This window comes from Benincasa hispida, unplaced genomic scaffold (genome assembly GCF_009727055.1).
Source record: "Benincasa hispida cultivar B227 unplaced genomic scaffold, ASM972705v1 Contig533, whole genome shotgun sequence".
Taxonomy (NCBI): domain Eukaryota; kingdom Viridiplantae; phylum Streptophyta; class Magnoliopsida; order Cucurbitales; family Cucurbitaceae; genus Benincasa; species Benincasa hispida.
This window is the reverse complement of record NW_024064906.1, coordinates 722,176-747,127: the sequence shown is the minus strand read 5'-3', so window position 1 is coordinate 747,127 and position 24,952 is coordinate 722,176. Positions and strand designations below refer to the sequence as shown.

At 37.9% G+C, this 24,952-nt stretch overlaps 2 protein-coding genes across 2 annotated transcripts; one reads left to right on the top strand and one right to left on the bottom strand.

Moving 5' to 3' along the window:
- Positions 1-2,076: 2,076 nt before the first annotated feature.
- On the top strand, positions 2,077-4,672 carry LOC120069660 (transcription factor bHLH104-like). Its single transcript, XM_039021443.1, has 5 exons — positions 2,077-2,293; positions 2,467-2,538; positions 2,783-2,860; positions 3,172-3,334; positions 4,232-4,672. Exons 1-5 carry the CDS (start codon positions 2,178-2,180, stop codon positions 4,478-4,480), a joined length of 678 nt encoding a protein of 225 aa, XP_038877371.1. The 5' UTR covers positions 2,077-2,177; the 3' UTR covers positions 4,481-4,672.
- A 780-nt stretch (positions 4,673-5,452) lies between these two features.
- On the bottom strand, positions 5,453-7,235 carry LOC120069661 (CASP-like protein 5B3). Its single transcript, XM_039021444.1, has 4 exons — positions 7,061-7,235; positions 6,705-6,970; positions 5,935-6,067; positions 5,453-5,850 (listed from the first exon to the last, which is right to left on the bottom strand). Exons 2-4 carry the CDS (start codon positions 6,833-6,835, stop codon positions 5,656-5,658), a joined length of 459 nt encoding a protein of 152 aa, XP_038877372.1. The 5' UTR covers positions 6,836-6,970; positions 7,061-7,235; the 3' UTR covers positions 5,453-5,655.
- Between the last annotated feature and the right edge of the window lie 17,717 nt (positions 7,236-24,952).

Sequence of the window (24,952 nt, the reverse complement as noted above, 5' to 3'; positions counted from 1 at the left end):
TATGATCTAGCAGTAAAAATGGTCATGTCGAATAAAAACAAGATCTATCTATTAGTTTACAAATTACTTACCTTGGCGTTGATTTTACATGTTACCACAACTATAGTAGAGAGCACATTTTCTGCTATGCATATTGTGAGACTTGATTTCGTTATCAAATGGGAGGTTAATGGATGAATGATTGTCTTTTAACCTATATTGAAAAGGATTTATTTGATAAGTTAGATACTGAAGTTATCATGGACCGATTTCAAAACATGGATCGATACTGAAGTTATCATGGATCAATTTCAAAACATGAAAACTCAAGAAGGCAATTGTAATGTATTAAGTTAGTTAATTTATGAAGTTATGAACATTTTTTTACATTCATTTATAGATTTTTTTGTTAGATTTGTACATATAGTGTCCTTATATATAGTTTTCATGGCTTTGCCACTGTCTTTAAAAATAAGTTCTTAGTTAGCATATTTATTTCATTCTCATAAAATCACATGGGAAAATGCCTGAGTTGATCCATTGGAAGTGGTAACTTTATTTATTTCTTTATGGCCAAAACAACCAACTTCTTATCCATCCAAGTCAGATTTTTCTATTTTTCTATTTTATTTATTTCTTTTTTGTTTTTTAGTACAAACCATAATTATTGTATCTATAACGATCTGACTTTCTAAAACATGTCATAGGACCGTTATTATGTGCATGCATAAATATTTACATAAAAAATAAAAAAAATTGGACTATTTTATTAAATAAAGAATTCTTTCATAAATAAGTTCATGAAAAGAAAACGGTATAACATAAATTTTAAAATAAGAAAAATTAACAAAAAATGAAATTCCCTAACACCTAAATTCTTTCAGAAGTAAATTCATGAAAAGAAAATGGTATAACATGAAAAAAAACATATGAATCCAAGCGGAAGTGTTTTCTAGTCCCATTGTCGCTATCACGAATTTCTCTTGTCAGTCGCCCGAGTATCCTTGCCCTTACTTGAAAAACATGTAAACATGAAGGATGAGTATAAAATACTCAGTAAGTGATCCCATTACTGGAATCAGGATATGCATTCCCACTTAGTGAATGTTTGGGCTAGTGGATTAAACAAACTGAAACTGTTTCTGAATGACAAACTATGGGGATAACTTAGCTTGCCTTGACTTGCATGTCTAGTAGCCTGATGACACACCGTCAAAACATGGAAAAACAATGAAAGTAAACCTGTCGATTCATGGAATCATGCAAATGAACCCGTCGGCTCACACATGTCTAATGGCCTGATGGCGCACCGTTAAAACATGAAATTGGACCTGTCGGTCCCTAGAGAATTGGATTTTTCGTCAACAAACCATTTTGAAAGGCTCAAATGAAATTTGTTCCAATTTCTATAAAGTTAGTTTTTTTTTTGGACATTTTACTTTAGTCATATCAATGTGAAATTACTTAATGAAACAGTGTGCCTGTGGATTGGAATCTCACTCTTTGGGGTTTAGGGTTTTCCGCTTTCCACTCTCTCTTCTCTTGCTATTCACTCTTTGCTTTTATTTCTTTTAATTGAAAAAATTAAAAGGAAAAAAAAATAGCAAGAGTGAAAGAGTAGAGAATGAAAGTAAAGATGCATAGTAGCATAATAGCGAAAATCAAGAGTAAAGATTGAAAGTAATGATGATAGTACCGAGAGCAAGAATTGAGAGTCGAACATGCGTGCACAATAAATTTATTTTTGATAATATTTGTTGGTAATCACACAAACAAAAGATATAGAAAAACTTAAAATTTTAAAAGTGGAATATGTTCCATTTACAGCTCAAATTTGAAGTCAATGGAACAATTCTCTCTAAAAAAAGTGGGTGCAGGTGCAGTTGTACAATTTTGTTATGCTGCTGGCCACAGCGGATTACCATTCCGTTCCGACTACGAGGTGGTGGGACAGACAATGATCCCCAACCAGAAAAACAAACGCGGCGGCGGTTAATCGAGATTCCTTCTCCCAAAAAGGTGAAATTTTGATACACGTGTTCGTTTATCACTGGTTCTTCCAATCCGCCCTCATCGTTTTCCCCCCAATTTTCCCATTCCCTAATTTTCCATGGACTTTTCAATCTCTTCAATGGCGAAATGAGACTGAAATTGGTAGCAGAGGTACGGCGGTGGACGACGCTTTTATTCCAGATCAGATGGATCCCTTAGAGGATTCTAGTTGTTGGGATTTTCTTGATTGCTCCTTCTTCGTCGACGGCGACAATCTTATTAACCCTTCGCTCGATCCTCTATGGCTGCCTAATGATTCCAGGCAATAATTCAATACCGCCCATTACTACATTCTGTCTTTCCTCTTCTCTTTTGCCCTTTTTCTGTTCCCTTTTAACCAACTTTCAATCACTTCTGGATTTTGTTCTCTCTTTTTCGCAGGTGTTTGATTCAATGAACCACTTAACGAATTTGGGGTTTTCGTTTCATTTGCAGGGATAGTTGTGCGGAGACTGATGTTTCAGCCGGGCGTGTTGAATCTGAAGAAAACGATTGTTCGCGGAAGAGGTAATTCTTTTTGGTCTGCACCGATATTGTGTTTGTTTACAATCTAGATGTTGTATCATCTGTGTACGAGATAATACCATTTTACCTAAATTGTGCTTTCTGGTTGTGGATTCAGCATAATCCTTTCCAGTAGGAATTAGGAAATAAGCCATCTGTTGTGATAAGTTTATCTTTCTGGTAATATTTTTGAACTTTTCCTTAATTATTCACTTACATCTACCCTCCTGCTTGAAATAATTATCAGGGCACGAGATGGGTCGTGCGCTGGACCAACTTCAAAAGCTTGTCGCGAGAGGTTGCGGAGGGAGAAATTAAATGATAGGCAAGCATTTTCTGTTATCCAACATTTTTATAATTTTACATGCTTTGTATGATTATGACGATGATGATGGGGGATAAGCCTAATGGTATTTATGATCTGTGTGTGAATATATTTTGCTATCTAAAAGGGAGTTCAAGATTGCAATCACTTGTTTGGATTTTGCATCTCCTTTGGGATTTTAGGAGATGAGTTAATGCTTCTCTTGATTGTTCTTTCTATCCACCAAAAAAAAAAAAAAAAAAAAAAAGCTTCGCTTAATTGTTCTTAGGACATGCAGTAAAGTGTGAAGCTTTTGTTGGAAATTTGTGCAGGTTTCTTGACTTGAGCATTGCTTTAGAACCTAGTAGACCTACCAAAACTAACAAGCCAGCCATACTTGATGATGCCATTAGAGTGTTAAATCAACTTAAGAATGAAGCCGAAGACCTCAAACAAACTAATGAAAAGTTGCGCGAAGAAGTGGAGTGTTTAAAGGTTAGTTATCATATAAGAAAGCCAATCAGTTTCATATTATCTTTGAGGCGTGCTCGGCACAATACCCTGCTGGAGTATCCATATTATAATCTTTATATTATTTTGTTTCAATTAAAATTTTGCATCTTTCATTAAAGGTAAGCGTTTTTCAAATCATGAAGCTTTTGCTCTCCTTACATAGGGCCGATTCTTTGAGTTTTCGTTCATCAAATTGTTTTTAGAATGTTATTAAGGTTATCTTGATATATATATACATTGGATCTCATGCATCATTTATAGTTTTATGATTTCTTAATGGAGCCACGTCTTGCATGAATTGATCTGAGTGCAACTGTGCTATTTTCTGGTATAGCTATAGATCTCTCGCACATTTCTTATGTTTGGGATTACTTTTCAATGTCTTAATCATAGTTCTTAACTTGTATTGTATGATTGTATATTTGTATCTAATATAACAAGTTTCATGATGTTTAGTTAAATGTCTAAAAGAATATTAGAGTATTTAATTGAAAAAATAAGTCATTTTTGGAAGAAATTAGAGTATTTGGCAACCAATTAAAATAGCTTTTCATGTGTATTTTAATCAATTTTTATCAAAAGTGTTTAAATAAAAATGAGTTTTTTGAAAAACACATTTTTCTTAAGTTAATCCAAGTGGCCCTTACTATTCCCCCCTTCCCCTTCCCCTCTTAAAAGTATTTATCAGGGATGTGCTTCATTTCAAAATATTATTCCCAACAGTCACCTTGGACACATTCTCAGCCTCATAAGTTCCTTGTTAAAGGAAATCAAATCCATTTGTACTTGCATGACATTGTCACAAATTAAAAAGATATCGATCTGTTTAAATGGGTTTTCTTTTTTTAACATAAGTTGCTTGCATAAATTCTTCAACAGGCAGAGAAGAATGATCTTCGGAAAGAGAAAATCATTTTGAAGGAAGACAAAGAAAGAATGGAACAACAGTTGAAATCTGTAGCCATTCCACCTCCAGGGCTTATCCCTGGTCATCCAGCTGCATATCATGCTGCTCAAGGTAAGATGGCTGTTTTTCCTGGTTATAGTTTGATCCCAATGTGGCAATATCTTCCTCCATCAGTACGAGATACATCTCAAGATCATGAGCTCAGGCCCCCTGCTGCATAGTTTATTTTGCCACCTTTAAATATTAGAGTTTCTCTTTCTTTCATCCATCCATTTTTGGTTCACCAACATGTAAGTATTTCTCTCAACACATTTCCCGATTGTTCTTGAAAACAATTAGTTCCAAAATGGAAGCAGAATTTGCAAGGACTACTGTTTGATACTCTTTTTTTTATTGAATTAGTTTCAACTCAATGTCCATTATCTTCGTAATATTGAGTTCAGATCAATACTATACTAATAAGGTTTCTTAGACTAGTTTTAATTTATCCACTTATTCTTGATTGGTCTAAAGTTAAATTGCATTGAGGGGGAAGTTGGAAAAAATACAGGAGAGATTAAAGACTCTGCTACTAGTAAAGAAAATGACTTTTTAAGTGTTTGTTATTGAAGGGGTCAATTGTATTTGTAAATAGAGCCAGGGCACAAAAGCAGGAGGAAGTAGATTTAGCATTTGTCTTGGTTTTCTTTTGTTAACTCTGAATCTGATGCAAAATGAACTTGGATAAGCAAAAGCCTAGTCCCTATTGGAGCAGCATCCATATTGAGAAAATGGTGTAGATTTTCCAGCCGTATAATAGGAAAATAGAATGTATCCTTTGAACTAGAAAAGATGCATCATTTCCAGTATGATGACCAAACTTGAGATAGATAATAAATTATATGTAGCTTCACGGAAAACTAGTCAAGTAATTTTGCAATTTTATTTGTTCTGTTAGTAATTAGATTTTATTTTGTGTTACATCGTCCGAGCATAGATCGATGTTTAGAACTTTGAATACATTGATATTGGGGCATCGATCTCTACTTCAAAACCATCTGAATTAGGGAAATATCGGATTGGGGTGGATGGATTAGCCTTGAACTTATAGAAGCTTATCCCCTTGAACGCCGATTCCGAAAGGGAGCTTCAGCCATCTCTATTTTTCTTCCTACTTCCTATAGTAGTTTCAAAATGGATCAAAGTATGATTGGAAAGTTTGAAAACTGGAATTGCAAAAGAAAATTTGTATAGTTTGTTATGATTAAATTTACATCCCCAGCAAAGAAACTAGTGGATTTGTGCTTTCAAACTACGTATGAAGAGGTAAAACGCAAATTAAAGAGAAAATTAGAAGAAGAAATATGACTTGAAAAAAAAAAATGCAACATTTGAAATTGCCTGTACAGCAAATGGTTTAACTGGAAGCCAATAGCCAAACCATAATAAGAGAAGAAGTAGCAATAGTTATCCAGCTGAGGAATGCCAATGCGACTGAGAGTTGGTATTTTTGGCATTCCCCTATGAAACTACAGCTTTTCAAGTCGTTAAAATACAATATTGCTACCCCACTTGAAGAAGAAGCTGCTGCCAGTGTCAATGTTGCTGTAATCTGCATCATAATACATGAAACTTAGAATTCTCTGACACCACCATACCAAAATGAAGATGGTTAAAAAGTTCCATATCGACTCACCCAATCCCCGGCAACAAAGAGGCTAATGAGCACAGTGCTTTGGAGCGCTTTGTTTCTCACCAGTGCATAGGCATCGATTAATGCTAGCACAAAACTCCAGGTGATTTGTAACCCCAATGAAGCAATTAGGTAGCTGCACAAAGGATAAATGATAAGAACACATCAAACAAGTTTGAATGAGTGCTTCCAACTCTAGGGTGGTCCCATTGCATAAATGTATGAATCTGATGAATTAGAAGGTACTATATTTATGAAAATAACATTGCAAACAAGATGAACTACACATGTTTTAATCTACATTTTTGCAGATTGATTTTCAATGATATGGAGATGGATATTTTTGGTCATTGTCAGCCAATCAACAGAATTACAAAACAGGAAGAACAAATCATGAACTTTTGATAATCCAAATTGCTGAAAGATGGTCATTACTCAGTACTTGTGGCAGGGAAGAAGAAAAAAAACAATGATTTAGCTTACATTGAAACATCATCCTTTGATATTTGCTCTTGGAATTGACAAGGTACCATGAAGAGTATATATGAAAGAAAGAATTCAGTACAAACAATAAATAATCAGATTGCTCTCTCACAAGCAATGGTTCAGGATTGATCATAAGACTAAAACCAAACAACTTAGTTGCCATATATACTTATGATCTTATCTCTGAGCATGGAAATAAGCAGAAGAAATGGATGTTTCACAGAGAGAATGATCAGATTGTATTCAAGGAAAATAGAGGAACTAAAAAGGGGGGAAAGAACACATACCAAAAAGCTGTGAATTTGAAGAAGTAAGAAGTTGAAGCCATAGAAGCAATAGAGGCAGCAGCAAAAACGCACTGCAAAATCCTCAGAATTAGCCCCGTCATAGTCCCAGGAGTCCCAGGGAAATCCTTCATCTTCTTCCTTCCTCAAACTCAGCAAAAACCTCCAAATTTCAAAATCCAATCGGGCGAATTATCCATTTTCTCATAACTCTTTAAACACGATCGCTTTGACCAGAGAGCAATGAGAAAATCAGGGTAACCAAAAAGCTAAAACGAAAAATTGGAATCCGAAATCAGAAACCCAAATTGGGAAATTGAGTAGATTCGAAATTAAAAAGAAATTGATAGGGGGATTACCGGAACCCAGAAGTGGGTTTGGAAAAAGCTGATGAACAGCAATGGGTTTGTTTGGATTGAATGAACAAAAAGGGGAATTGAAGAGGAAAAAAGGGAAAGGGCTTTGCATATGCATGGTTACGTATAGCAGTTTAAAAGTCGGGAATTGACTTTCAATTAAACAAATGGAAATGCCGTCACAATTCACAAAGTCATTGGCACACTTCTTCTCAGCCAGACGCCATAGAAACACCAAGTCGCTCATATGCAAATTTTCAATTAAATTTATGGATTAAGGTCACGTTTATCGAATCGTAATAAAAATTGATATAATTATAATAAAATTTTATTGATGGATCAATTATAATAATTTGAATCGTAAATATAATTGGATTGATTTTGATTGCATTTACTTAAAATTATGAATTTTGTCAAATGTATTATTACCATTCTCTCTATCTCTATCTCTGAGGGTCAAATGGTAACGATTAATAGTAAAATGTCAAAATTAATAATTTTTCAGTTGTAATTAGTAACAACAATAGTAACCGTACGATAATTATAATGGTAACGGTAACTAATTCTCAGGTGTAATTCTCGATTGAGTATTCTTTATTCATCAATTAGATTACGTTATTTCATCACAGATTTGGATGTGGAACCCATATGTCAGTACAAATGTAGGACACAAGTAAGCAACAATAAAAGTAATTAAATGGGGTCCATTTTTTTTATTCCATTGATCTATTACGTTTTCAATGGGATAAACATGGCCTAAAATATCTATACAAATTAATTAAATTATTAATTAATTTATTTTTAGTTTCAAATTAAGTTATAAATATGATTACACTCACAAGTATTGGTGTTTCTTTTAACATAGGTGGATTTGTCTCATATTCAAAATACACTATTTTAATCTATGAGTTTTTCTTTTTCTTTTTTTTTTTTTTTCGAGTAAGTCATTGACATTATATGGAGTAATTTTTTTTATTATATTAAATGCTGACTTAGACATTTTAAATTATAAAATAGACATTTTCCCTCCACCTTCTTTCCCATTTTTTTTAAATAATTATTTATGTATTGACAAAAACATGGTTGAGTTGAAAGAAATGATAAAGATAAGATAATGAAATCCTAGACCGGGTCCATGAGTACTGTGTAAGCACATAACACGTGTATCTGGTCCACGATTTAAAGCTAAATCGTGGATGGGGTCCATGACTTCCCTCCACATCATGTGACCAGCTGCTGACCTACCACCCAACGACTACCACATATCTGGCATGTGGTGTTGACTAGGAAGTTATGGACCAGGTCCACAACTACCATACTCGTGTACTGAGTACACGAGCTAGTGGTCCCAAAACCTTCCCCTACCACCCTTCGATCACTTTCTTCCTCAATCTCTAACTTTCTTTCTTTCTTCTTTTCTTTCCTAGGTCACCACCAGCCGCACGTCTATTGTCGTCGTGCTTTTCATCGTCTGTCATTCTCTCTTGCTGCCACTGTCGTGCTGCCGTCAACCCTAGGTAAAATTTTTTCCTTTCAGTATATGAGATTGTGTCTTGAATATCCATAGTAGTATTTTGTTTAAATGTATGGATGAAAATATAGAGTTTTGAACTAGTTTTGTTGAAAATTTGAAAGATCTAGTATGTAGAGTTTGTTTTGTCTAAGATTTAGTATTTTTTAACTATTAGATTGGCTTTGAAATTTTGTTTTTAGATTGTTTGAGTTTGGACTTGAAAGTTTGGATAGTTATTTATTTATTTATTTATTTTTATTTATTGTTGTAATTTGGACTGATATTGGATCAAGTTGTAGTTTGTTTGTTTTTTAAAAAGAAAAGATTTGGACTGATCTTGAATTTGAGTTTGGACTTGGGCTTTAGGTCTATTGTTTTTTTATTATAACTTTTTGGACTGTTAATAAATTTGAGTTTGGATTAGTATGTGTTATTATAATTGGCTTTTTTGTTTTGTTATTGTAATTAAATTTGTTATTTAATTTTGTTTATATTCTTTCACTAATTATGCATCATGGATCTTGGTCCTTTTAATGCTGTACAACCATATCAACAAAAATACCCATCGTTCACATCGATATGAGATAGTTCTTTTACTGTAGTTTTGGGCTGTCGGAGAAGGGAGACATATACACCATGTACTCTAGTTTGATCCGCGTATCATGTCTTACATACCAACAAGTTGGTTTTTTTGGGTTGTACAGATTGGATTTATCCAATTGGATTGGCACTTCATTACTGCTTTAGTAGAGCGTTGGAGATCAGAAACCCACATATTTCATATGCATTGTAGGGAATCCACAGTTATGTTGCAAGACGTTACAATTCAGTTTGGATTACAAGTGGATGGAAATCCTGTGAAGGGTTCATTGCAATATGATTGAAAAAAATTGTGATGATCTTTTAGGCATTCGACTAGATGATTTGAAAGGCTAAAGATTGAGTATCTCATGGTTAACGTCCCAGTTCACAGAGTTGTCCTTCGATGCCAACAACATCAGTATACAGAGATATGAACGAGCATATATTATGTAGCTTATTGGAGGATTTCTGTTTGCGGAAAAGTTAAACACTTTGGTACACCTTATGTTTCTTCCACTGTTGGCCAATTTTGAGCATATTGGTACATACTGGTAGGGTAGTGCCTGTCTTGCATGGCTGTTAGCTCTAAAAAAGAACTAATTTTATGTCCTTAATCCTACCGTTTTGAATAATTCTTATGCTCTATTTATCTTATTTTGTAGGTAAGTCGATCTCATGGAGCAAGCATCTTGTCGAGATGAAAAATCGAGCCAAAATGTAGCAAAATCAGGAGTTGGATGCTCCATATTGAGTAGAGACGCCAAAATGACCAAACTACCCTTGAGGGTAGCGTTGCAACCTTCCCCTGACCATTGACTGATGCTGAAAGGCAGTAAGCATTAAATTCTGAACAAGCAGTCAGAGATGTGATGCCACTCCAACGCTCCAGCTCAACACTATTAGATAGTAGCTATTGAACAAGGCAGTGTTGCAGCACTCAGCAAAGCATTGCAACGCTACGAACTTTAGCAGACGAATTGCATCTAAGTGCGTGCAAGGAACATTGCAGCTGTGTTGGAATGCCTCCCTGACGCTTGAGGTTTGATTTCGCTGTAGCGTTGCAACATTCTGAATAGCATTGTGACGCTGCACTCATTCTACAAATAGAGATTTTCTTTTCTAGCCGCAAGTGTGAAGAAAATACAAAGTGAGAACGTATTTGGGCGGTGATTAGGTTGATTTTCTGGGCGAGTCTCACCAAATTCAACATTCTTTCTTCTTCATTCATTGATTTTTCCATATGCCTATGCAATGCTAGGTAAACTCTTCTTGGGATTAGTTGTATGTTTGAATTTTTAAAGGTTTTTAGTTGATTGTGCTGAATTTTTGTGAACTCATTGGATCTATTTGTTTCATATTTAATAGATTTTTTCTGAATAGATCTGACAAGTCTATTTATTTAAGTTCTTGTTTGCAAAATCATCACAACCTGAGCAAAATTGTTGATTTTGTTGCAAAATTAGGATCGCATGTGTAAAGTTAAGACTTTTTCTGATCTAGCTCATGTATGCCCTAATTTAATATGTCCTAATTAATCATGCTATAAGATATGGTTTTAACTTGTAGTATGTCTTAACATTTGAACCCTTTCGTAATGCAATTTGGTTTTAACTTGGATTTTGCCGAGGAAGAAGAGTTTTAAATTGAATCAGGGCTAATTGGGTTTAATATCGAATTTGGCTATTTAGGCTGTTAGATACTCTAATAGGTTGAGGAGTTCACTAATTTTGTATAATTAATTAGTGCTTGATGATAAAAAAATTAAACATAAATATTAATCCCAAGGCTCTTTTCTTTTATTTAATCCAACCCATTTGCATGCTCATTCTTGGTTCTTTGCATCGCATGTTACTTTTTAATAACTGTTTTCACAATTCCAACAAAACCCCTGTCACATGGAATTCTTTAATTAACCTAACTAGTTGATAGTTTTCCTGTGGATTCGACCTTACTCTTACTGCTTTTACTGCGTTTTTGGGTATAAGTGTGAAACCCAGATCTCAATTTCCCTACTTAAGTATGTAATTAAGGAAATTAACTAAGTATAAGTTAAATCCTATGGGGAAAATTCTAAGTGTTTGAATAGCTTTGTTGGGTAGTTTTGAGTTGAGCCTTAACTAGTAAAAATTTTTCTAAGTATGAAGTCAAAAAGAAACCATGCGTTTGGTGTTAGGAAGCATTAACGCATAAGGCTCTAATGAGGCTAAGTTTGTAGAGGTTATGAGGGATTAATTATTGAAGCCAAGGACAACCATGCGTTGAGCTTGGATGCATGCCGAACGAAGCGTTGGCATGACAAAGGTTACTCATGCGTTGAGATGGTAAGAGGGCTAGACAATTAGTGCAAGGTGCTGGGCAGAGACTAGGCATGCATGTTGACTAGTATGCGCGAGTGTGAACACTGGGCGTTAGAGCGTTGCGTGCATAACTTGCGACACTAGATGATGGCACTATACGATAGCGCTAAATGATGGATGATGGAACTACATGATAAGCGTAAGTGCTAGGCGATAGACGCAAGTACTAGATGATGGCAATATGCGATAGGTGTAAGCGTTAGATGATGGGCATTGCGCTAGACGATAGGCGCAGGCGCTAAACGATGAGGGCGTAAGTGCTATGCGATGGGCACAGGCACTAGATGATGAGCGATAGCGAGAGGGCTAAACAATGAGCGACAGTGAGAGATCACTAGATGATGAGTTATGCGATAGAACACAAGAGCTACACGATGAGCTAGACGATGCGTCAAGCCATGATGGGCGCATAGTGAAGTGTCTATGCGTTGATGGGGCTTGCGGTACATAAGGCTTGTGAGGTTAGATGGCGTTGGACTTGTGTAAGAGACTATGGGCATTGGCAAGCAACAAGGGCATGCTAGCATTAGTCATAAGATATGCGTTAGCAAGAGGCTAGGTGATGATAAGACAAACCATGAGGCATTGAGTTGAGACTAGCATGACCCAAGGGTTGGCATGCAGTGATGATGTGCTATGCGTTAAGGCTGAGTTATGCGCCAAGGACATCCGAGGGTATGTGGGCGCATATGAAAAGGCTAGTAGCATGCATTGGAAGATTATGATGGTCATAGTCCTAGTTGAATACATGTGCCAAGGGTGAGCCATGCGAGAGAAGAAGGGTATGCGGCCAAGCAAGGACTTGCGATGTCTTGAGGTTTAGTGTGGAACAAGTGATGCGTTGATAAGAGAGTTATAGGCTGATAATGGCTAAACGAGAAGAGGTTAAGCTTAAGTAAGTAGAAGGTGGACAAATAGGGTTTCATGCAAAGGAGGTATGCATGAGGAAGATAACGCAAGTAGAAGGTAGATGCACTAAAGAGTATGCAAACCGAATAGGTTAGGCTGGATGAAGAAGAGGTAGACACTTCTAGTTGGTGGTGGCAAAGGAAGGCATTGGCAACCTAAGTGGTGGACGCCTGGGCATGTAGGGAGCAGGAAATGTCAACACCAAGTGAAGTGGGAATGCCTATAAATAGGGCCAAGGACTTCTCTTTAGTTCATAACTTGAATTCTCTTCAAAGAACATTAAAAGAGTGTATGAGAGTTGATTAGGAGGAGGCTATGCGTTGATCAAAGAGGGTATGCATTGGTAGCAAAACCATGAGTTGATCAAGTAGTTCTTAGAGGAGGAGATGCTGTAGGACAGTGAGGTCTTGAAGTAGCATCAACTTGGGACGAGGAGTTCTCCCAAACTATTCTGGCGTTTTGAGCGATTCTAAAGTCATTTGAAAGCTCAAAGAGTCTAGTTTTCAAGGCAGAGTGCTGGAGAAGAATCTCAAAGGAATAAGGTTGGAAAGTGATGAAAAGATAGAAGGGTCGAGCTCTCAGGTAAGCTTGAGCCAGTCTTAATGATTTGAGGATTTTGGCCAAACCACAAGAAGTTCTGTGTTGCGATTTTAAGGTAAGCTTCCTGAGCCATTTTAGAACATGTTTGTAGAAGGAATTGTCTCGAAATAAAGTATGAAACTATGAGTAATATAAGCTTGAAGTTGAATTTGGAATTTAGGGTTCAAAAGGGAGTCGAGGAAACCAAGGAACTTTGGAGGGGAAGGTTCCTACCCAACCAAGGTGAGTGGTTATTCTACTATTTTTATGATTTATTTCTATGCGTATATATGATTATATATATGTAGGTTATATTTGAATTATTGGCATGATCGGGAAATGTGTTTTATCTAGACTTGATTGTTATTGTGTTGTTGTCATAAAGCTTGTGTAATTGCATTTGGAAACTGGATTTGTACTCGGATTCTGTTAGCATGCTTCATGGACGCTTGGCTGGGATTGTCAGTGTACCCATGCATGTCTAGCAGGAATTGTCGACATGTGCATATTCGGCGGGTTATAGGGTGCTGAGATTGTGTCCACATTAGTCATTGTGGGTTATTCACGGAGAATACCCGGGAAAAATACATGATCATGCCAGGGATATCCAGCTGACAAACTGGGAAGGTTACATTTTATGTTATGTGATACTTGTTGATTTTGGAATTGTTTTCCTAAAAGTGAATTTCTGAAATCAAACCTATTTTCATATAAAACTGCCACTCATTGAGCTATTTAGCTCACGCTTTCCATTTTTTATTTTCTTCCCCCCTCCCCCCAGGTAGTGAAAGATGGGGAGTTCCAGGGTGTTGCTAAGGTCAAGGTCTGCCACGCCATAGCCACACTTTCGATTTTAGAGCTGTTAATGTAAACTTTGTAGTTAAGCCTAAAAGTTGTATAAACGTTGTACTGTTTGTAATAAAATGAGTTTAGCCAAACAGTTGTTGTTTATATCCTTGGCTTAAAGTTATATGAGAGTAAAGAGGTTTAGATGGGCAGTAGGTATCACCAAAGGGTGGTATCTGTCATCCTCACGCCTCCTTTCAGTCTCAAGAGGTGGGCTTGGTAGGGGGTGTGACAATAAGTATAGGACCGATGATTATATTTCTTTGTTTGAGTCAGTGATCGTGTGGACAACATTTCTATTAAATCTGACGTTCGAACAAATTAACACCATTGTCGTAGAAATTTGGTAACTAACCTAGGGGAATTTTAAGATTTTGAATAAAAAAAAACATAAAAGAGAGAGAGTGTGTGTGTTGATTTCTTTTGGTTTATGACCCACACCTCTGGAAATGCAAATCTTACTTTTGTTATAAATATTTCTCAAGAGGAGAGGTGAATTCGAAGGGAGCACAAAAGAGAGACATTGGAAGGAGAAGAACATCGAATTGCTAACAATTCAATAGGAGTAATGGGAGAAGAGATCCAAGAGAGAACTCTACGGGAGATGGCAGAACCAGACATGGATCAACAACTCTTGTGCATAGTCTTTCCTCCTACCACCGAACCATTCGAGCTCAAGCCAGGGCTGATAAACCTATTACCAATCTTCAAGGGGATTTCAGGAAAGAACCTTTACAAACACATCAAGGACTTCCATATGGTGTGCGTAAGTATGCAACCTCATGGAGTTACAGAAGAACAACTGAACCTTAGGGCTTTTCCTTTCTCGTTACAAGATGGCGCTAAGGATTGGTTGTACTATTTAGCTCCAGGGTCTTTTACTACTTGGAATGAATTGAAAAGGAAACTTCTCAAAAAATTTTCCTAGCTTCTAGAGCCAATTCTATTAGAAAAGACATCTATGGAATTAAACAATTTGTTGGTGAAACACTGTCTGAATACTGGGAAAGATACAAAAGATTGTGTGCTCATTTTTTGCATCATTAAATATCTAATTAGTTATAAATCTAGTACTTATATAGTGGCTTGTTTTTTAGTGATAGGAGTTCCATTGATTCTGCTGCTTGTAGTGCTCTTACTGATAAGACGCCTAAAGAGGTCAGGAACTAATCTCACGCATGGTTGAGAACAATCAAAATTTTGGGACCAAGGTTACTGAAATTGATTTATCTTCTACTTCTGAGGTAAAAGAATTAAGATCCTAACTTTCTAATTTGACTACTCTTGTGACACAGATGGCTCAAGGAGGAGTATCACAAGTAATGTGTTGTGGAGCTTGTGGAGCAATTGGACACTCTTCTAAAGCATGTCCTCAAGCCCAAGTAAATGCAGTTGGGGGTTACCATAGGAAGTATGATCCTCATGCTCCAGTATATAACCCAGGATGGCGAGATCACCCCAACCTCAAATGGGGAGGTCAAGGTCAAGGGCATCACAGTTCCAGTCACTGTAATCAACAATCATCATCTTCTTCAGGTATGTCATTGGAGGATATTGTTAAATCTTTGGCTGACCACTCTTTAAAGTTCCAATATGATATTCATCAGTTGCAAAAGGACTCCATCTAGCTTTCATAGGACACCAAGGCATTGCAACATGAGATCGGGATGGGGATGGAAAATTTGGGCACTCAAGTCACACAATTAGCCACTGTGGTGTGTCTTTTAGAAGCCAAGAGTTTGGGGAAGCTACATGCTCAATCAGACCATTCCAATGTGAGTGCCATCACACTCAGAAGAGGGAAGGAGCTTCCACCACCTACATCCAACTCAGACATCCCGCCGCTGCCTGGTAAGTCCAATGAAGGAGTCTAGCAAGATGAGAAAAATGAGACTAAATTCGAGGCACACACATCTACTCCTAAGGTAAGTACTTCCTCCTTGCCTTCAGTTGAACCTTATATACCTAAGACTCTTTTTCCTAGTAGGTTAGCAAAACCAAAGTAGGAAAATAAGGATGAAGAGCTGATTGAAATGTTTAAAAATGTTCAAATCAATATTCCCCTCTTAAATGTGATCCAACAAATTCCAATATACGCTAAATTCCTCAAAGAACTTTGCACAAAGAAGAGGATAAGCAAGGACAAAGGAGTAGGTTGTGGTACGTAAAAATGTTTCGACTTTACTTAAACGTAATAGGCTTGAGAAATGCCGAGACCCAGATATGTATAACTTATCCTATATCATTGGCAATAGAGTCATAAGGCATGCTATGATTGATTTGGGAGCTTTTATTAATGTTATGTTGTATCATGTGCATGAAGAGCTTAAATTAAATGATTTGCAAAAAACTGCCATATGCATTTAGTTAGCCGATAGATCTTACATTTAGCCTCTAGGGATAGTTGAGGATGTTCTGTTGCAAGTAAAGGATTTGGTTTTCCCAATTGACTTCTATATTATGAAAATGGATGAGATATGCTTACCTTCTTCTTCTACAATTCTGTTAGGAAGACTATTTATTAAACTACAAAAACAAAATTTGATGTTGATAAAGGATGTCTTTTTGTGGAGTTTGATGGAGAAATTTGTTCATTCATTATGTACAATGCTATGAAGTTTCTTGAACCTATAGAAAAGCCATTAGGTTGACTCTTGATGATATTAAAGGTATAAGTCATTCCTTTTGCATGCATAAGACAACCTTGGAGGACGGAGCCAAAGCCACAATTCTACCTCAAAGAAGGCTCAACCCCACGATGAAGGAGGTTGTTCTTAAAGAAATCATCAAGCTCAATGAGGCTGGTATCATTTACTTAGTACCTGACAGTAAGTGGGTAGGTCCGATTCACGTGGTACCAAAGAAGGCCGACATGACAATTTTGGAGAGCGATAGGGGTGACATGGACTCTTTATTTAGGACAAGTTAACTCATATCTACTATGGCGGAGAACTCTTAGAATGTTGGGACGAGGTAATATTGATCCCACTGTTGCTCAATCCAATGAAGTAAGTGAGCTAAGATCACAAGTATTTAACCTCGTTTCTCTTTTTACTCAGATAGCATAGGGAAGGCTTCCTCAAGTCAAAACATATGGAGCATGTGGACTAGTCGAGCATAGTTTCGAGGCTTACCCATAAGCCCAAGTAAATAACATTGGAGGATTTTAGAGGAAATAAGACCCCCATGGGCAAACTTATAACCAATGTTGGATAGATCATCCCAATTTCAAATAGAGATCTCAAGGACAATACGAGAACTGAAGCCAATCATCATCTTCAACCTCCTCAGGTATGTCTTTAGAGGACATTGTGAAATCCCTTGCTGACATTTATTAAAATTTCAACAAGAGCTCCATCAATTGCAAAAAGACAACATCCAACTTCAACAAGACACCAAATCCTTTCAACAAGAGACTAAACAAGGTTTCTCAAACTTGGGCACTCAATTCACTCAGCTTGCAATTGTGGTAAGCAAACTAGAGAGTAAATCATTCGGAAAGCTCCCTGCCCAACCGGAGTAGCAAATGTAAGTGCAATAACTCTTAGAAGTGGGAAGAAAATTCCTTTTTCCTCTCAAGATACAAACCCGATTCAATCCCCTTTAAAAAAGCAAGAATAAGTAATGAAAGGACAAGAGAGCAATGTAAGTGAACCAAAGGAGACTCCCATTTTTCCCGAGGTATATAACTACTCCCCCCTAAGGTAGAACCGTATGTACCTAATGAAGAAACTCTTATACAAGAGTACCTCTGAGCGGAAGCGGATCTTTCCAAAAGCATTGTGACAGAATTACCACATTTACATTCAAACAAACAGATATGCATCAAATTACTAAATTACCGACATGTTAAAAGATTAAAAATAGAAGAACAAGAAAACTTACCAGTTGGAGACTCTCTTCAGCAGAAATCTCGCTCTCTCTACGAACGGATACTCTGGCTCATTGGAACATCAAACTTTCATTCAGCAAAACTCCAGTCATCTACCATGAATGGCTTCACACAAACAGCAGGAAGGTGGTGATAACACCACCACTTGGAACCCTTAGTATTCTCGGAGTGAGAATCCAAAGAGTGGAATCTGTTCATATTTGGTAGAGGGGAGGAGAAAAAGAGATCCTATACAATGATCAAGCAAGTGGGAGAAAGGAGAGTCTATTGTATAGACAAGATGCTTGATCGTTTAAGTGAAGTACACGATCGTGTAGAAAAGGTAAGCGATCGTCTATACGATTATTTAGTAAAGCTCGACACTAAGCGATCATTTAGGAAAAGGTAATCGATTGTTTAGTATATGGCATGCGTGTGTAAGCGATCGTGTAGTAAAAAGTAAGCTATTGTATAGTCTCTCAATTCACTAAGCGATATGATGCAAACACCTCATGAGCAATTAACCGAGTTCTTTGCAAAATAAAAACAATTTTCATTTTATTCTTCAGTTACGAAAACCGAATAGAACTTCCCACTAACGCACATTTACGGAGAAAACGGCGGCCAATTATCCTATAATTGTCCATTTAAAAAACAATAAATATAATCATATTATATTCATTAACTTACAGTTTAATATCCTATATCAATCATAGTGTTTTCTCCTCCACTAGATATAAATCATATTTATATCCAATTTCCTTCAATTAATGTATCTCATACATAAAGCCAATCATAATATATAATTAACCAGTTCAATCATATCATATATAATTGAACTCTCTCTTGTCAATTTGAACATTTCAAATTGACCTAAAAACTGATTCTCAACTTGAATCCAAGCTACCAAGGGGTCTTTACGGACCTATGGCTCGAAGCTCCAACAGTACGTAAATAACTGACTAAACTCTTTAACCACGAGATCCACCATCCATTAACTGCCAGACATTCCATTAAAGAACAACAGCTGAACGCTTCTTACCACAGATATATTTATGTGTCTATCAGATATAACCAATCATCAGCATGGTAACTCTTCACAGATGCTCGTAAGTACAACAGGGCTAATTTACCATTTTGCCTCTCTAGTTACATCTAACTCCTTAAGTACCACTGATCCCTCTAACGAATAATACAACATAGTCCTACTATGTGTTGACACCTCTCGGGCCATGAGAAGATGTGTGGTACCACATTGTTCAAGCCCTGGGATCAGCCCTTAAGGGAGCAATCTATCTACTTACCCCTACTTCGGGGAAGAAGTGAATTCCATCTTGTGTAGCTGAGTTCCCAGCTCTCAAATCAGACGAATCCCCAAAGTGGTAGGTTTGAGTTAGCGACCTGGCCATTCGCACCCATGCAAATCAAAGGACCACCCTCAATGGCAGAAGTTCCCAACTCACTCGGATTTGAGGTCATGTTACCTATGGTCATCCTATTGAAGTAAAGTCTCTGTCATAAAGACGTTATATAATGAGACGTTAACACTTCATGGTCAGGTCTTATACAAACTCTTTGTATAGGACACCTTCGCCCGCGTATCTCCATACGAATGATCAGGATCAAATCATCTGTAGCAAGTCACAACACTTGTAACTATTCCACAAAGCGGGCTATCCGTAGCTATACCAGGATAAGGTTTCCCTCCATATTCATATACTAGGACCATTTTGGTTATCACTTAAGACATGATCCACTTGTATGTCACCACATACATGCTTAAGTTACATAATGAAAACCAGGGATTTTAGTTTATTGGTTTGTGGTAAAGCAAATAAAACATCCAATGTGCAAAGTCAAATAGTGAAGAAAATATCATATATATATACATCACAAGCGTTTGTACAAAATGTGTTTACAAACTACAGGACACGATACTTTAAGGAATCATCCCCAAAAATCTCCCACTTGTCCTAAAGTGAGTGAGGTGTTACAAAAACAAGTACAAAAACAATAAACTAGGTCACTAAGGCCTAGTATAATAAAATCTCCCACTTCCCCTAGTCCAGCTGCGGGCGGTCTTGTAGACCCATGCTCTAAAGGTGACCTTCAAACACTGTAGCCATGAGAGCCTTTGTAAACGGGTCAACAAGGTTGTGCTCTGAAGCGATCTTCGTGACGATCACGTCCCTTCGATGCACTATCTTGCGGATTAGGTGATACTCTTTGCTCTATGTGTTTGTCGGGCCTGTGACTCCTGGGATCCTTGAAGTTCGCCACAGCACCACTATTTCACAATAGAGGGTGATGGGCCTAGACATATTTGGAACCACTTCCAGCTCTGTTAGGAACTTCCTGAGCCACAACAACCTTCTTAGCAGCTCGCAAGCCACTATGTACTCGACCTCCATTGTGGATTCGGCGATGAAACCCTGCTTAGTGCTTCGCACCACTATAGCTCCTTTGTTAAGAGTAAAACCTGACCCTGAAGTGGACTTGCGAGAGTCCTTATCAGTCTGAAAAGTCGAATCCGTGTATCCAGTAAGGATCAAATCCCTTGATTCATACACGAGCATGTAGTCCCTCTATCTCTAAAGATACTTGAGAATGTTCTTAACTGTGGTCCAGTGACCCTGGCCTGGGTTAGACTGATACCTACTGACTATTCCCACAGCATAGCAGATATCTGGCCTAGTACAGAGCATCGCATACATCAAACTACTAACGACAGATGCATATGAGGCCCATCTCACATCTTCAACCTCTTGAGACGTCTTAGGACATATGTCCTTAGACAAAGTGACTTCATGCCTAAACGGAAGCTGACCCTTTTTGGAGTCCTGCATCAAGTACTTGAGCAACATCTTGTCAATGTACGATGCTTGAGACAGTGCTAGCACTTTGTTCTTACGATCCCGAAAGATTTGTATAACTAGAACAAACTGAGCCTCTCCCAAATCTTTCATTTGGAATTGGGTTGCTAGCCAGTTCTTAACTACAGTCAGTAAACCTACATCATTCCCAATGAGTAAGATATCGTCTACATACAACACTAAGAAAACTACTGAACCATTGATGATCTTTTTGTAGACACAAGGTTCATCAACATTTTGGTCAAAGCCATACGATTTGATCGTAGCATGAAACCGAATGTTCCAAGATCAAGGCGCCTGTTTCAGCCCATAAATGGACTGATTCAGTTTGCAAACTTTTTGCTTTACCTTGGGCAATGAATCCCTCGAGCTGCACCATGTAAATGGTCTCCTCAAGATTGCCGTTCAGAAAGGCCGTCTTGACGTCCTTTTGTCAAATCTCATAATCATAATAAGTCGCAATGGACAGAAGGATGCAAATCGACTTTAACATGGAAACAAGTGAGAAAGTCTCCTTATAGTCAACTCCCTCCATCTGGGTATAACCCTTTGCCACAAGTCGAGCCTCGAAGGTTTGAACCTTCCCATCAGCACCCCGTTTCCTCTTGTAGATCCATGTACAACCTATAGGTCTTACCCATCAGGCTGATCTACAAGATCCCATACTGAGTTGAAGTACATCGACTTCATCTCGAGATCGATGGCTTTGACATATTCATCCTGGTCAACATCCTTCATTGCCTTCTGATAAGACAACAGATCCTCAACGTCGCCATCTGCTACCATAGCTAAGATTTCCATGAAACCCAGATAGCGAACGGGCGGGTTTGCAACCCTCTCACTGCGTCGAGGTTCCCTCCACTTTGGAGGTGGAACCGACCTACTAGATGAACTATCATCAACAACTCTTGTTGAAGTTTCAGTAGTTTCATTGGAAAGCTCACGTAACATGACTTTACTACGTGGACTGTGCTCCCTAATATGATCCTCCTCCAGGAAAGTAGTGTTTGTAGAAACAAACACTCTATTTTTCGACGGTTCATAAAAATAACCCCCTCATGTACCTTTGGGGTAACCTACAAAGAGGCATAACCTCGACTGTGGTTCTAACTTCTTGGGATTTACCTCAAGCACATGTGCTGGGCAACCCCATATGCGGAAGTGACGTAAACTAGCTTTACGCCCATTCCACAACTTTAGAGGTGTTNACGCCCATTCCACAACTTTAGAGGTGTTCTTACAACACTCTTGGAAGGAACCCAGTTGAGTATGTATACCGCAGTCTCCACTGCAAAACCCCAAAACGAGTCCGGTAAGGAAGCATAACTCATCATCAAACGAACCATGTCCAACAAGGTTCTGTTTCTCCTCTCCGCTACACCATTCTGCTGAAGTGTACCTAGTGCTGAGAGTTGGGAAACGATTCCATGTTCTATCAAATAGTCCTGGAACCCAAAATCCAAAAACTCTCTACCTCAATTTGATCAAAGTGTTTTAATCAGTCTATCCAATGCATTTTTAACTTCAGCCTTGAACTCTTTGAACTTTTCAAAGGATCCAGACTTCCGTTGCATCAGATAAACATACCCATACCTAGAGTAATCATAAGTAAAACTGATAAAATACTCATAGCCTCCTTGGGCTTGCACATTCATAGGACCACAGAGGTTAGAATGTACTAACTCAAGAGGATCTTTAGCTCGATAACCTTTTCCAGTAAAAGGTATTTTAGTCATCTTACCCTCAAGGCAAGATTCGTACGTCGGTAAAGAATTTTCTTCTAACTCACTTAAAAGGCCATTCTTCACTAATCTCTCAATCCTATTGAGATTGATGTGCCCTAATCTAAGGTGCCAAAGTTGGGCATTTACTTTTGGAGAAATTTGTTGACATTTAGATTGAGTTACGACAAATTTAAACATCTCTATGTTATGGAGGGAACTTAAGGCTAACAGTCTTAGACATACAAGTTATTTTCCAATTTAGTTGTACAAATCTCAACACCATCCTTATGAATAAACACTTTATCCACATGAAAAGAAAGAGTGTATTTACATTGTAATAGATACTTTACAGAAATTAAGTTCCTTTTTAAATCAGGAGCTACAAAAACATCTTTTAATACAAGAAACCTATTCTGTAAAGTTAATTGGATGTCTCCCACTGCCACAGTTAAGACGACGTACTCGGTGCCTACTCGCATTGTCATCTCACCAGTCTCCAGCTGTCGCTAGGATTTAATCCCCCTGAAAAGAAGAACAAACGTGATTAGTGACGCCTGAATCAATTATCTAGGCAGAATCATCATTCTCCACTAAACAAGTTTCTAGCACAAGTAAATCACATTTACCTTTGTCTGCCTTGGCCTTAGCCTTGGTTACCTTCCTTTCCTTCAGCTACCGAGGACAATTCCTCTTCTAGTGTCCGTCTTGGTTGCAGTGGAAACATTTTCCTTTTTCAACCGGCGGCGGACGCCTCCTCTGGGCGACAGGTGGCGGGTTAGCAGACGCTTTCCCTTTCCCCTTACCACCCTTCTTCTTCTTCCGCTTTCCAGAGTTAGAAGTAGAAGGTGCAGACTTCGTCCTTGAGGTCGAACCTCGATAGAACATCCTAGAAGATGAGATAACATTTGCCTCACCCCTTTTTCTCTCCTTACTTTTCGGTAAAGCTTGGTATGTCTTCAACTCGCTGAGGAGAGTTATAAGGGCATAATCCAATTTGTTAAGAGTCACATTGCTAACAAAGTGGAGGAAGCTCTTCGGCAATGAATGCACGATTATGCTAACCTGACTGCCCTCATTGATTCTAGACCCATTCATCTCTGCCACGTTAAAGTGGACCATCATGTTAAGCACATGTTCACGAATAGAGGTGCCTTCCTCCATTTTAGAGTTAAAGATGTATTTAAGAGCCTCGTGCTTGAGCTGTTCAGATGGTTGTTCAAACATCTCCCGCAGGGACTCCATGATCTCACACGCTGAGACTATGGGCTCATGCTTCTTGGTCAACATGTCACTCAAACTGGCCAAGATATAGGCTCGGGCCTTCTCGTTTGCCCGTGTCCATTGCTTGTACGCCTCCTAAACATTTCGAGCGGTGTTTGGAGTTGGAATAGGAGGACAGACCTCCGTAAGGGCAAACATCAGATCCTGAATGATGAGTATCGTCATGATCATATGTTTCCAACTCAAAGAGTTGTCGCCAGTAAGTTTCTCGGCGCTTAACAATGCAGTTGTGATTGTAGCCATTTTTAAAACTGTTGCTGAAAAACAAACGAACTTTTATAAGACTTTGCTAAACCATATTTTAACCTATTAGTTTTAGCAAAACAGTTTCCAAGTACCCTAAGTGATTAAGACTTCTATCTTGGAATGATGCCCTAACGAGTCAGGAAATACTCACCGGTGGGGTGATTAGATGCCCCTTCACTGGGATGAGACATTCTCAACCATTAGGCAAAACCAACTCTTGGAACTGAACCTAACAGCCACTATTTATTCAGTCCAAAACTGTTAACCCTTAACAATTTCGCATAAGTGTGACCCCTCGTTTTCGGCCCCAGAGTCTCGCCTTAATGAGTCCACCATAGGGAAGAAGTAGATTAGGACAAGAGACTAAGTAACCTTATCCTCTTACAGGAGATCAAATAAAGAAACGCGCAAATCTACCATCCTATAGGGGGTGATGGGTGGAAAATGGAGAGTAAATATACGTTCATCGTATGATATGCGTTCGTTCTCCATGCGTCGATGGTCATGCATTGGACTAAGAAATATGCAATATGTGTTTAAGTGTATATGCAATGACCATGCGTTCCTGCCACAAGTTTTCTTGCTTTCTCGCCAGTATAATGAGAACGTAAGTTTCTGGAAGTGATCCGAGGTCGAACTGAGGGCATTATAACTAAATGTTGTGAAGTAATGTGTTTGCGGCGAAGAATAAAAGAATAATGAAGTTAAAGGACTATGCGCTACTCCTACTCCTAACTAAATAGATTAAGCAATGGAAGTATGACTATGAGAGTTGGTAGAGACGCAACAACTGTTAACTCGTAATAAGATGCGTGGAAAAATAGATAAAATAGTGGAGGGGATAACTTCACCACATCATTAAGCTTGATCTTAAGGGTAACCTCAACCAGCACAAGTTATGCGATCATGCTATACACAAATATACGATTCCTATTTCTTGGACGCATACGATGCATATGCAAAAATGTCGATAGGGCTTATGTTTAAGTCTCTATTCTTGCTTATGCGATCTAACACACATAAGACATGGTGACAGTATACCACCACATCCTATTTCTAGGGCGCATGCGTTGTGTAAATAGCAAATAGAACTTATTCCTATGCTTCTACTCTT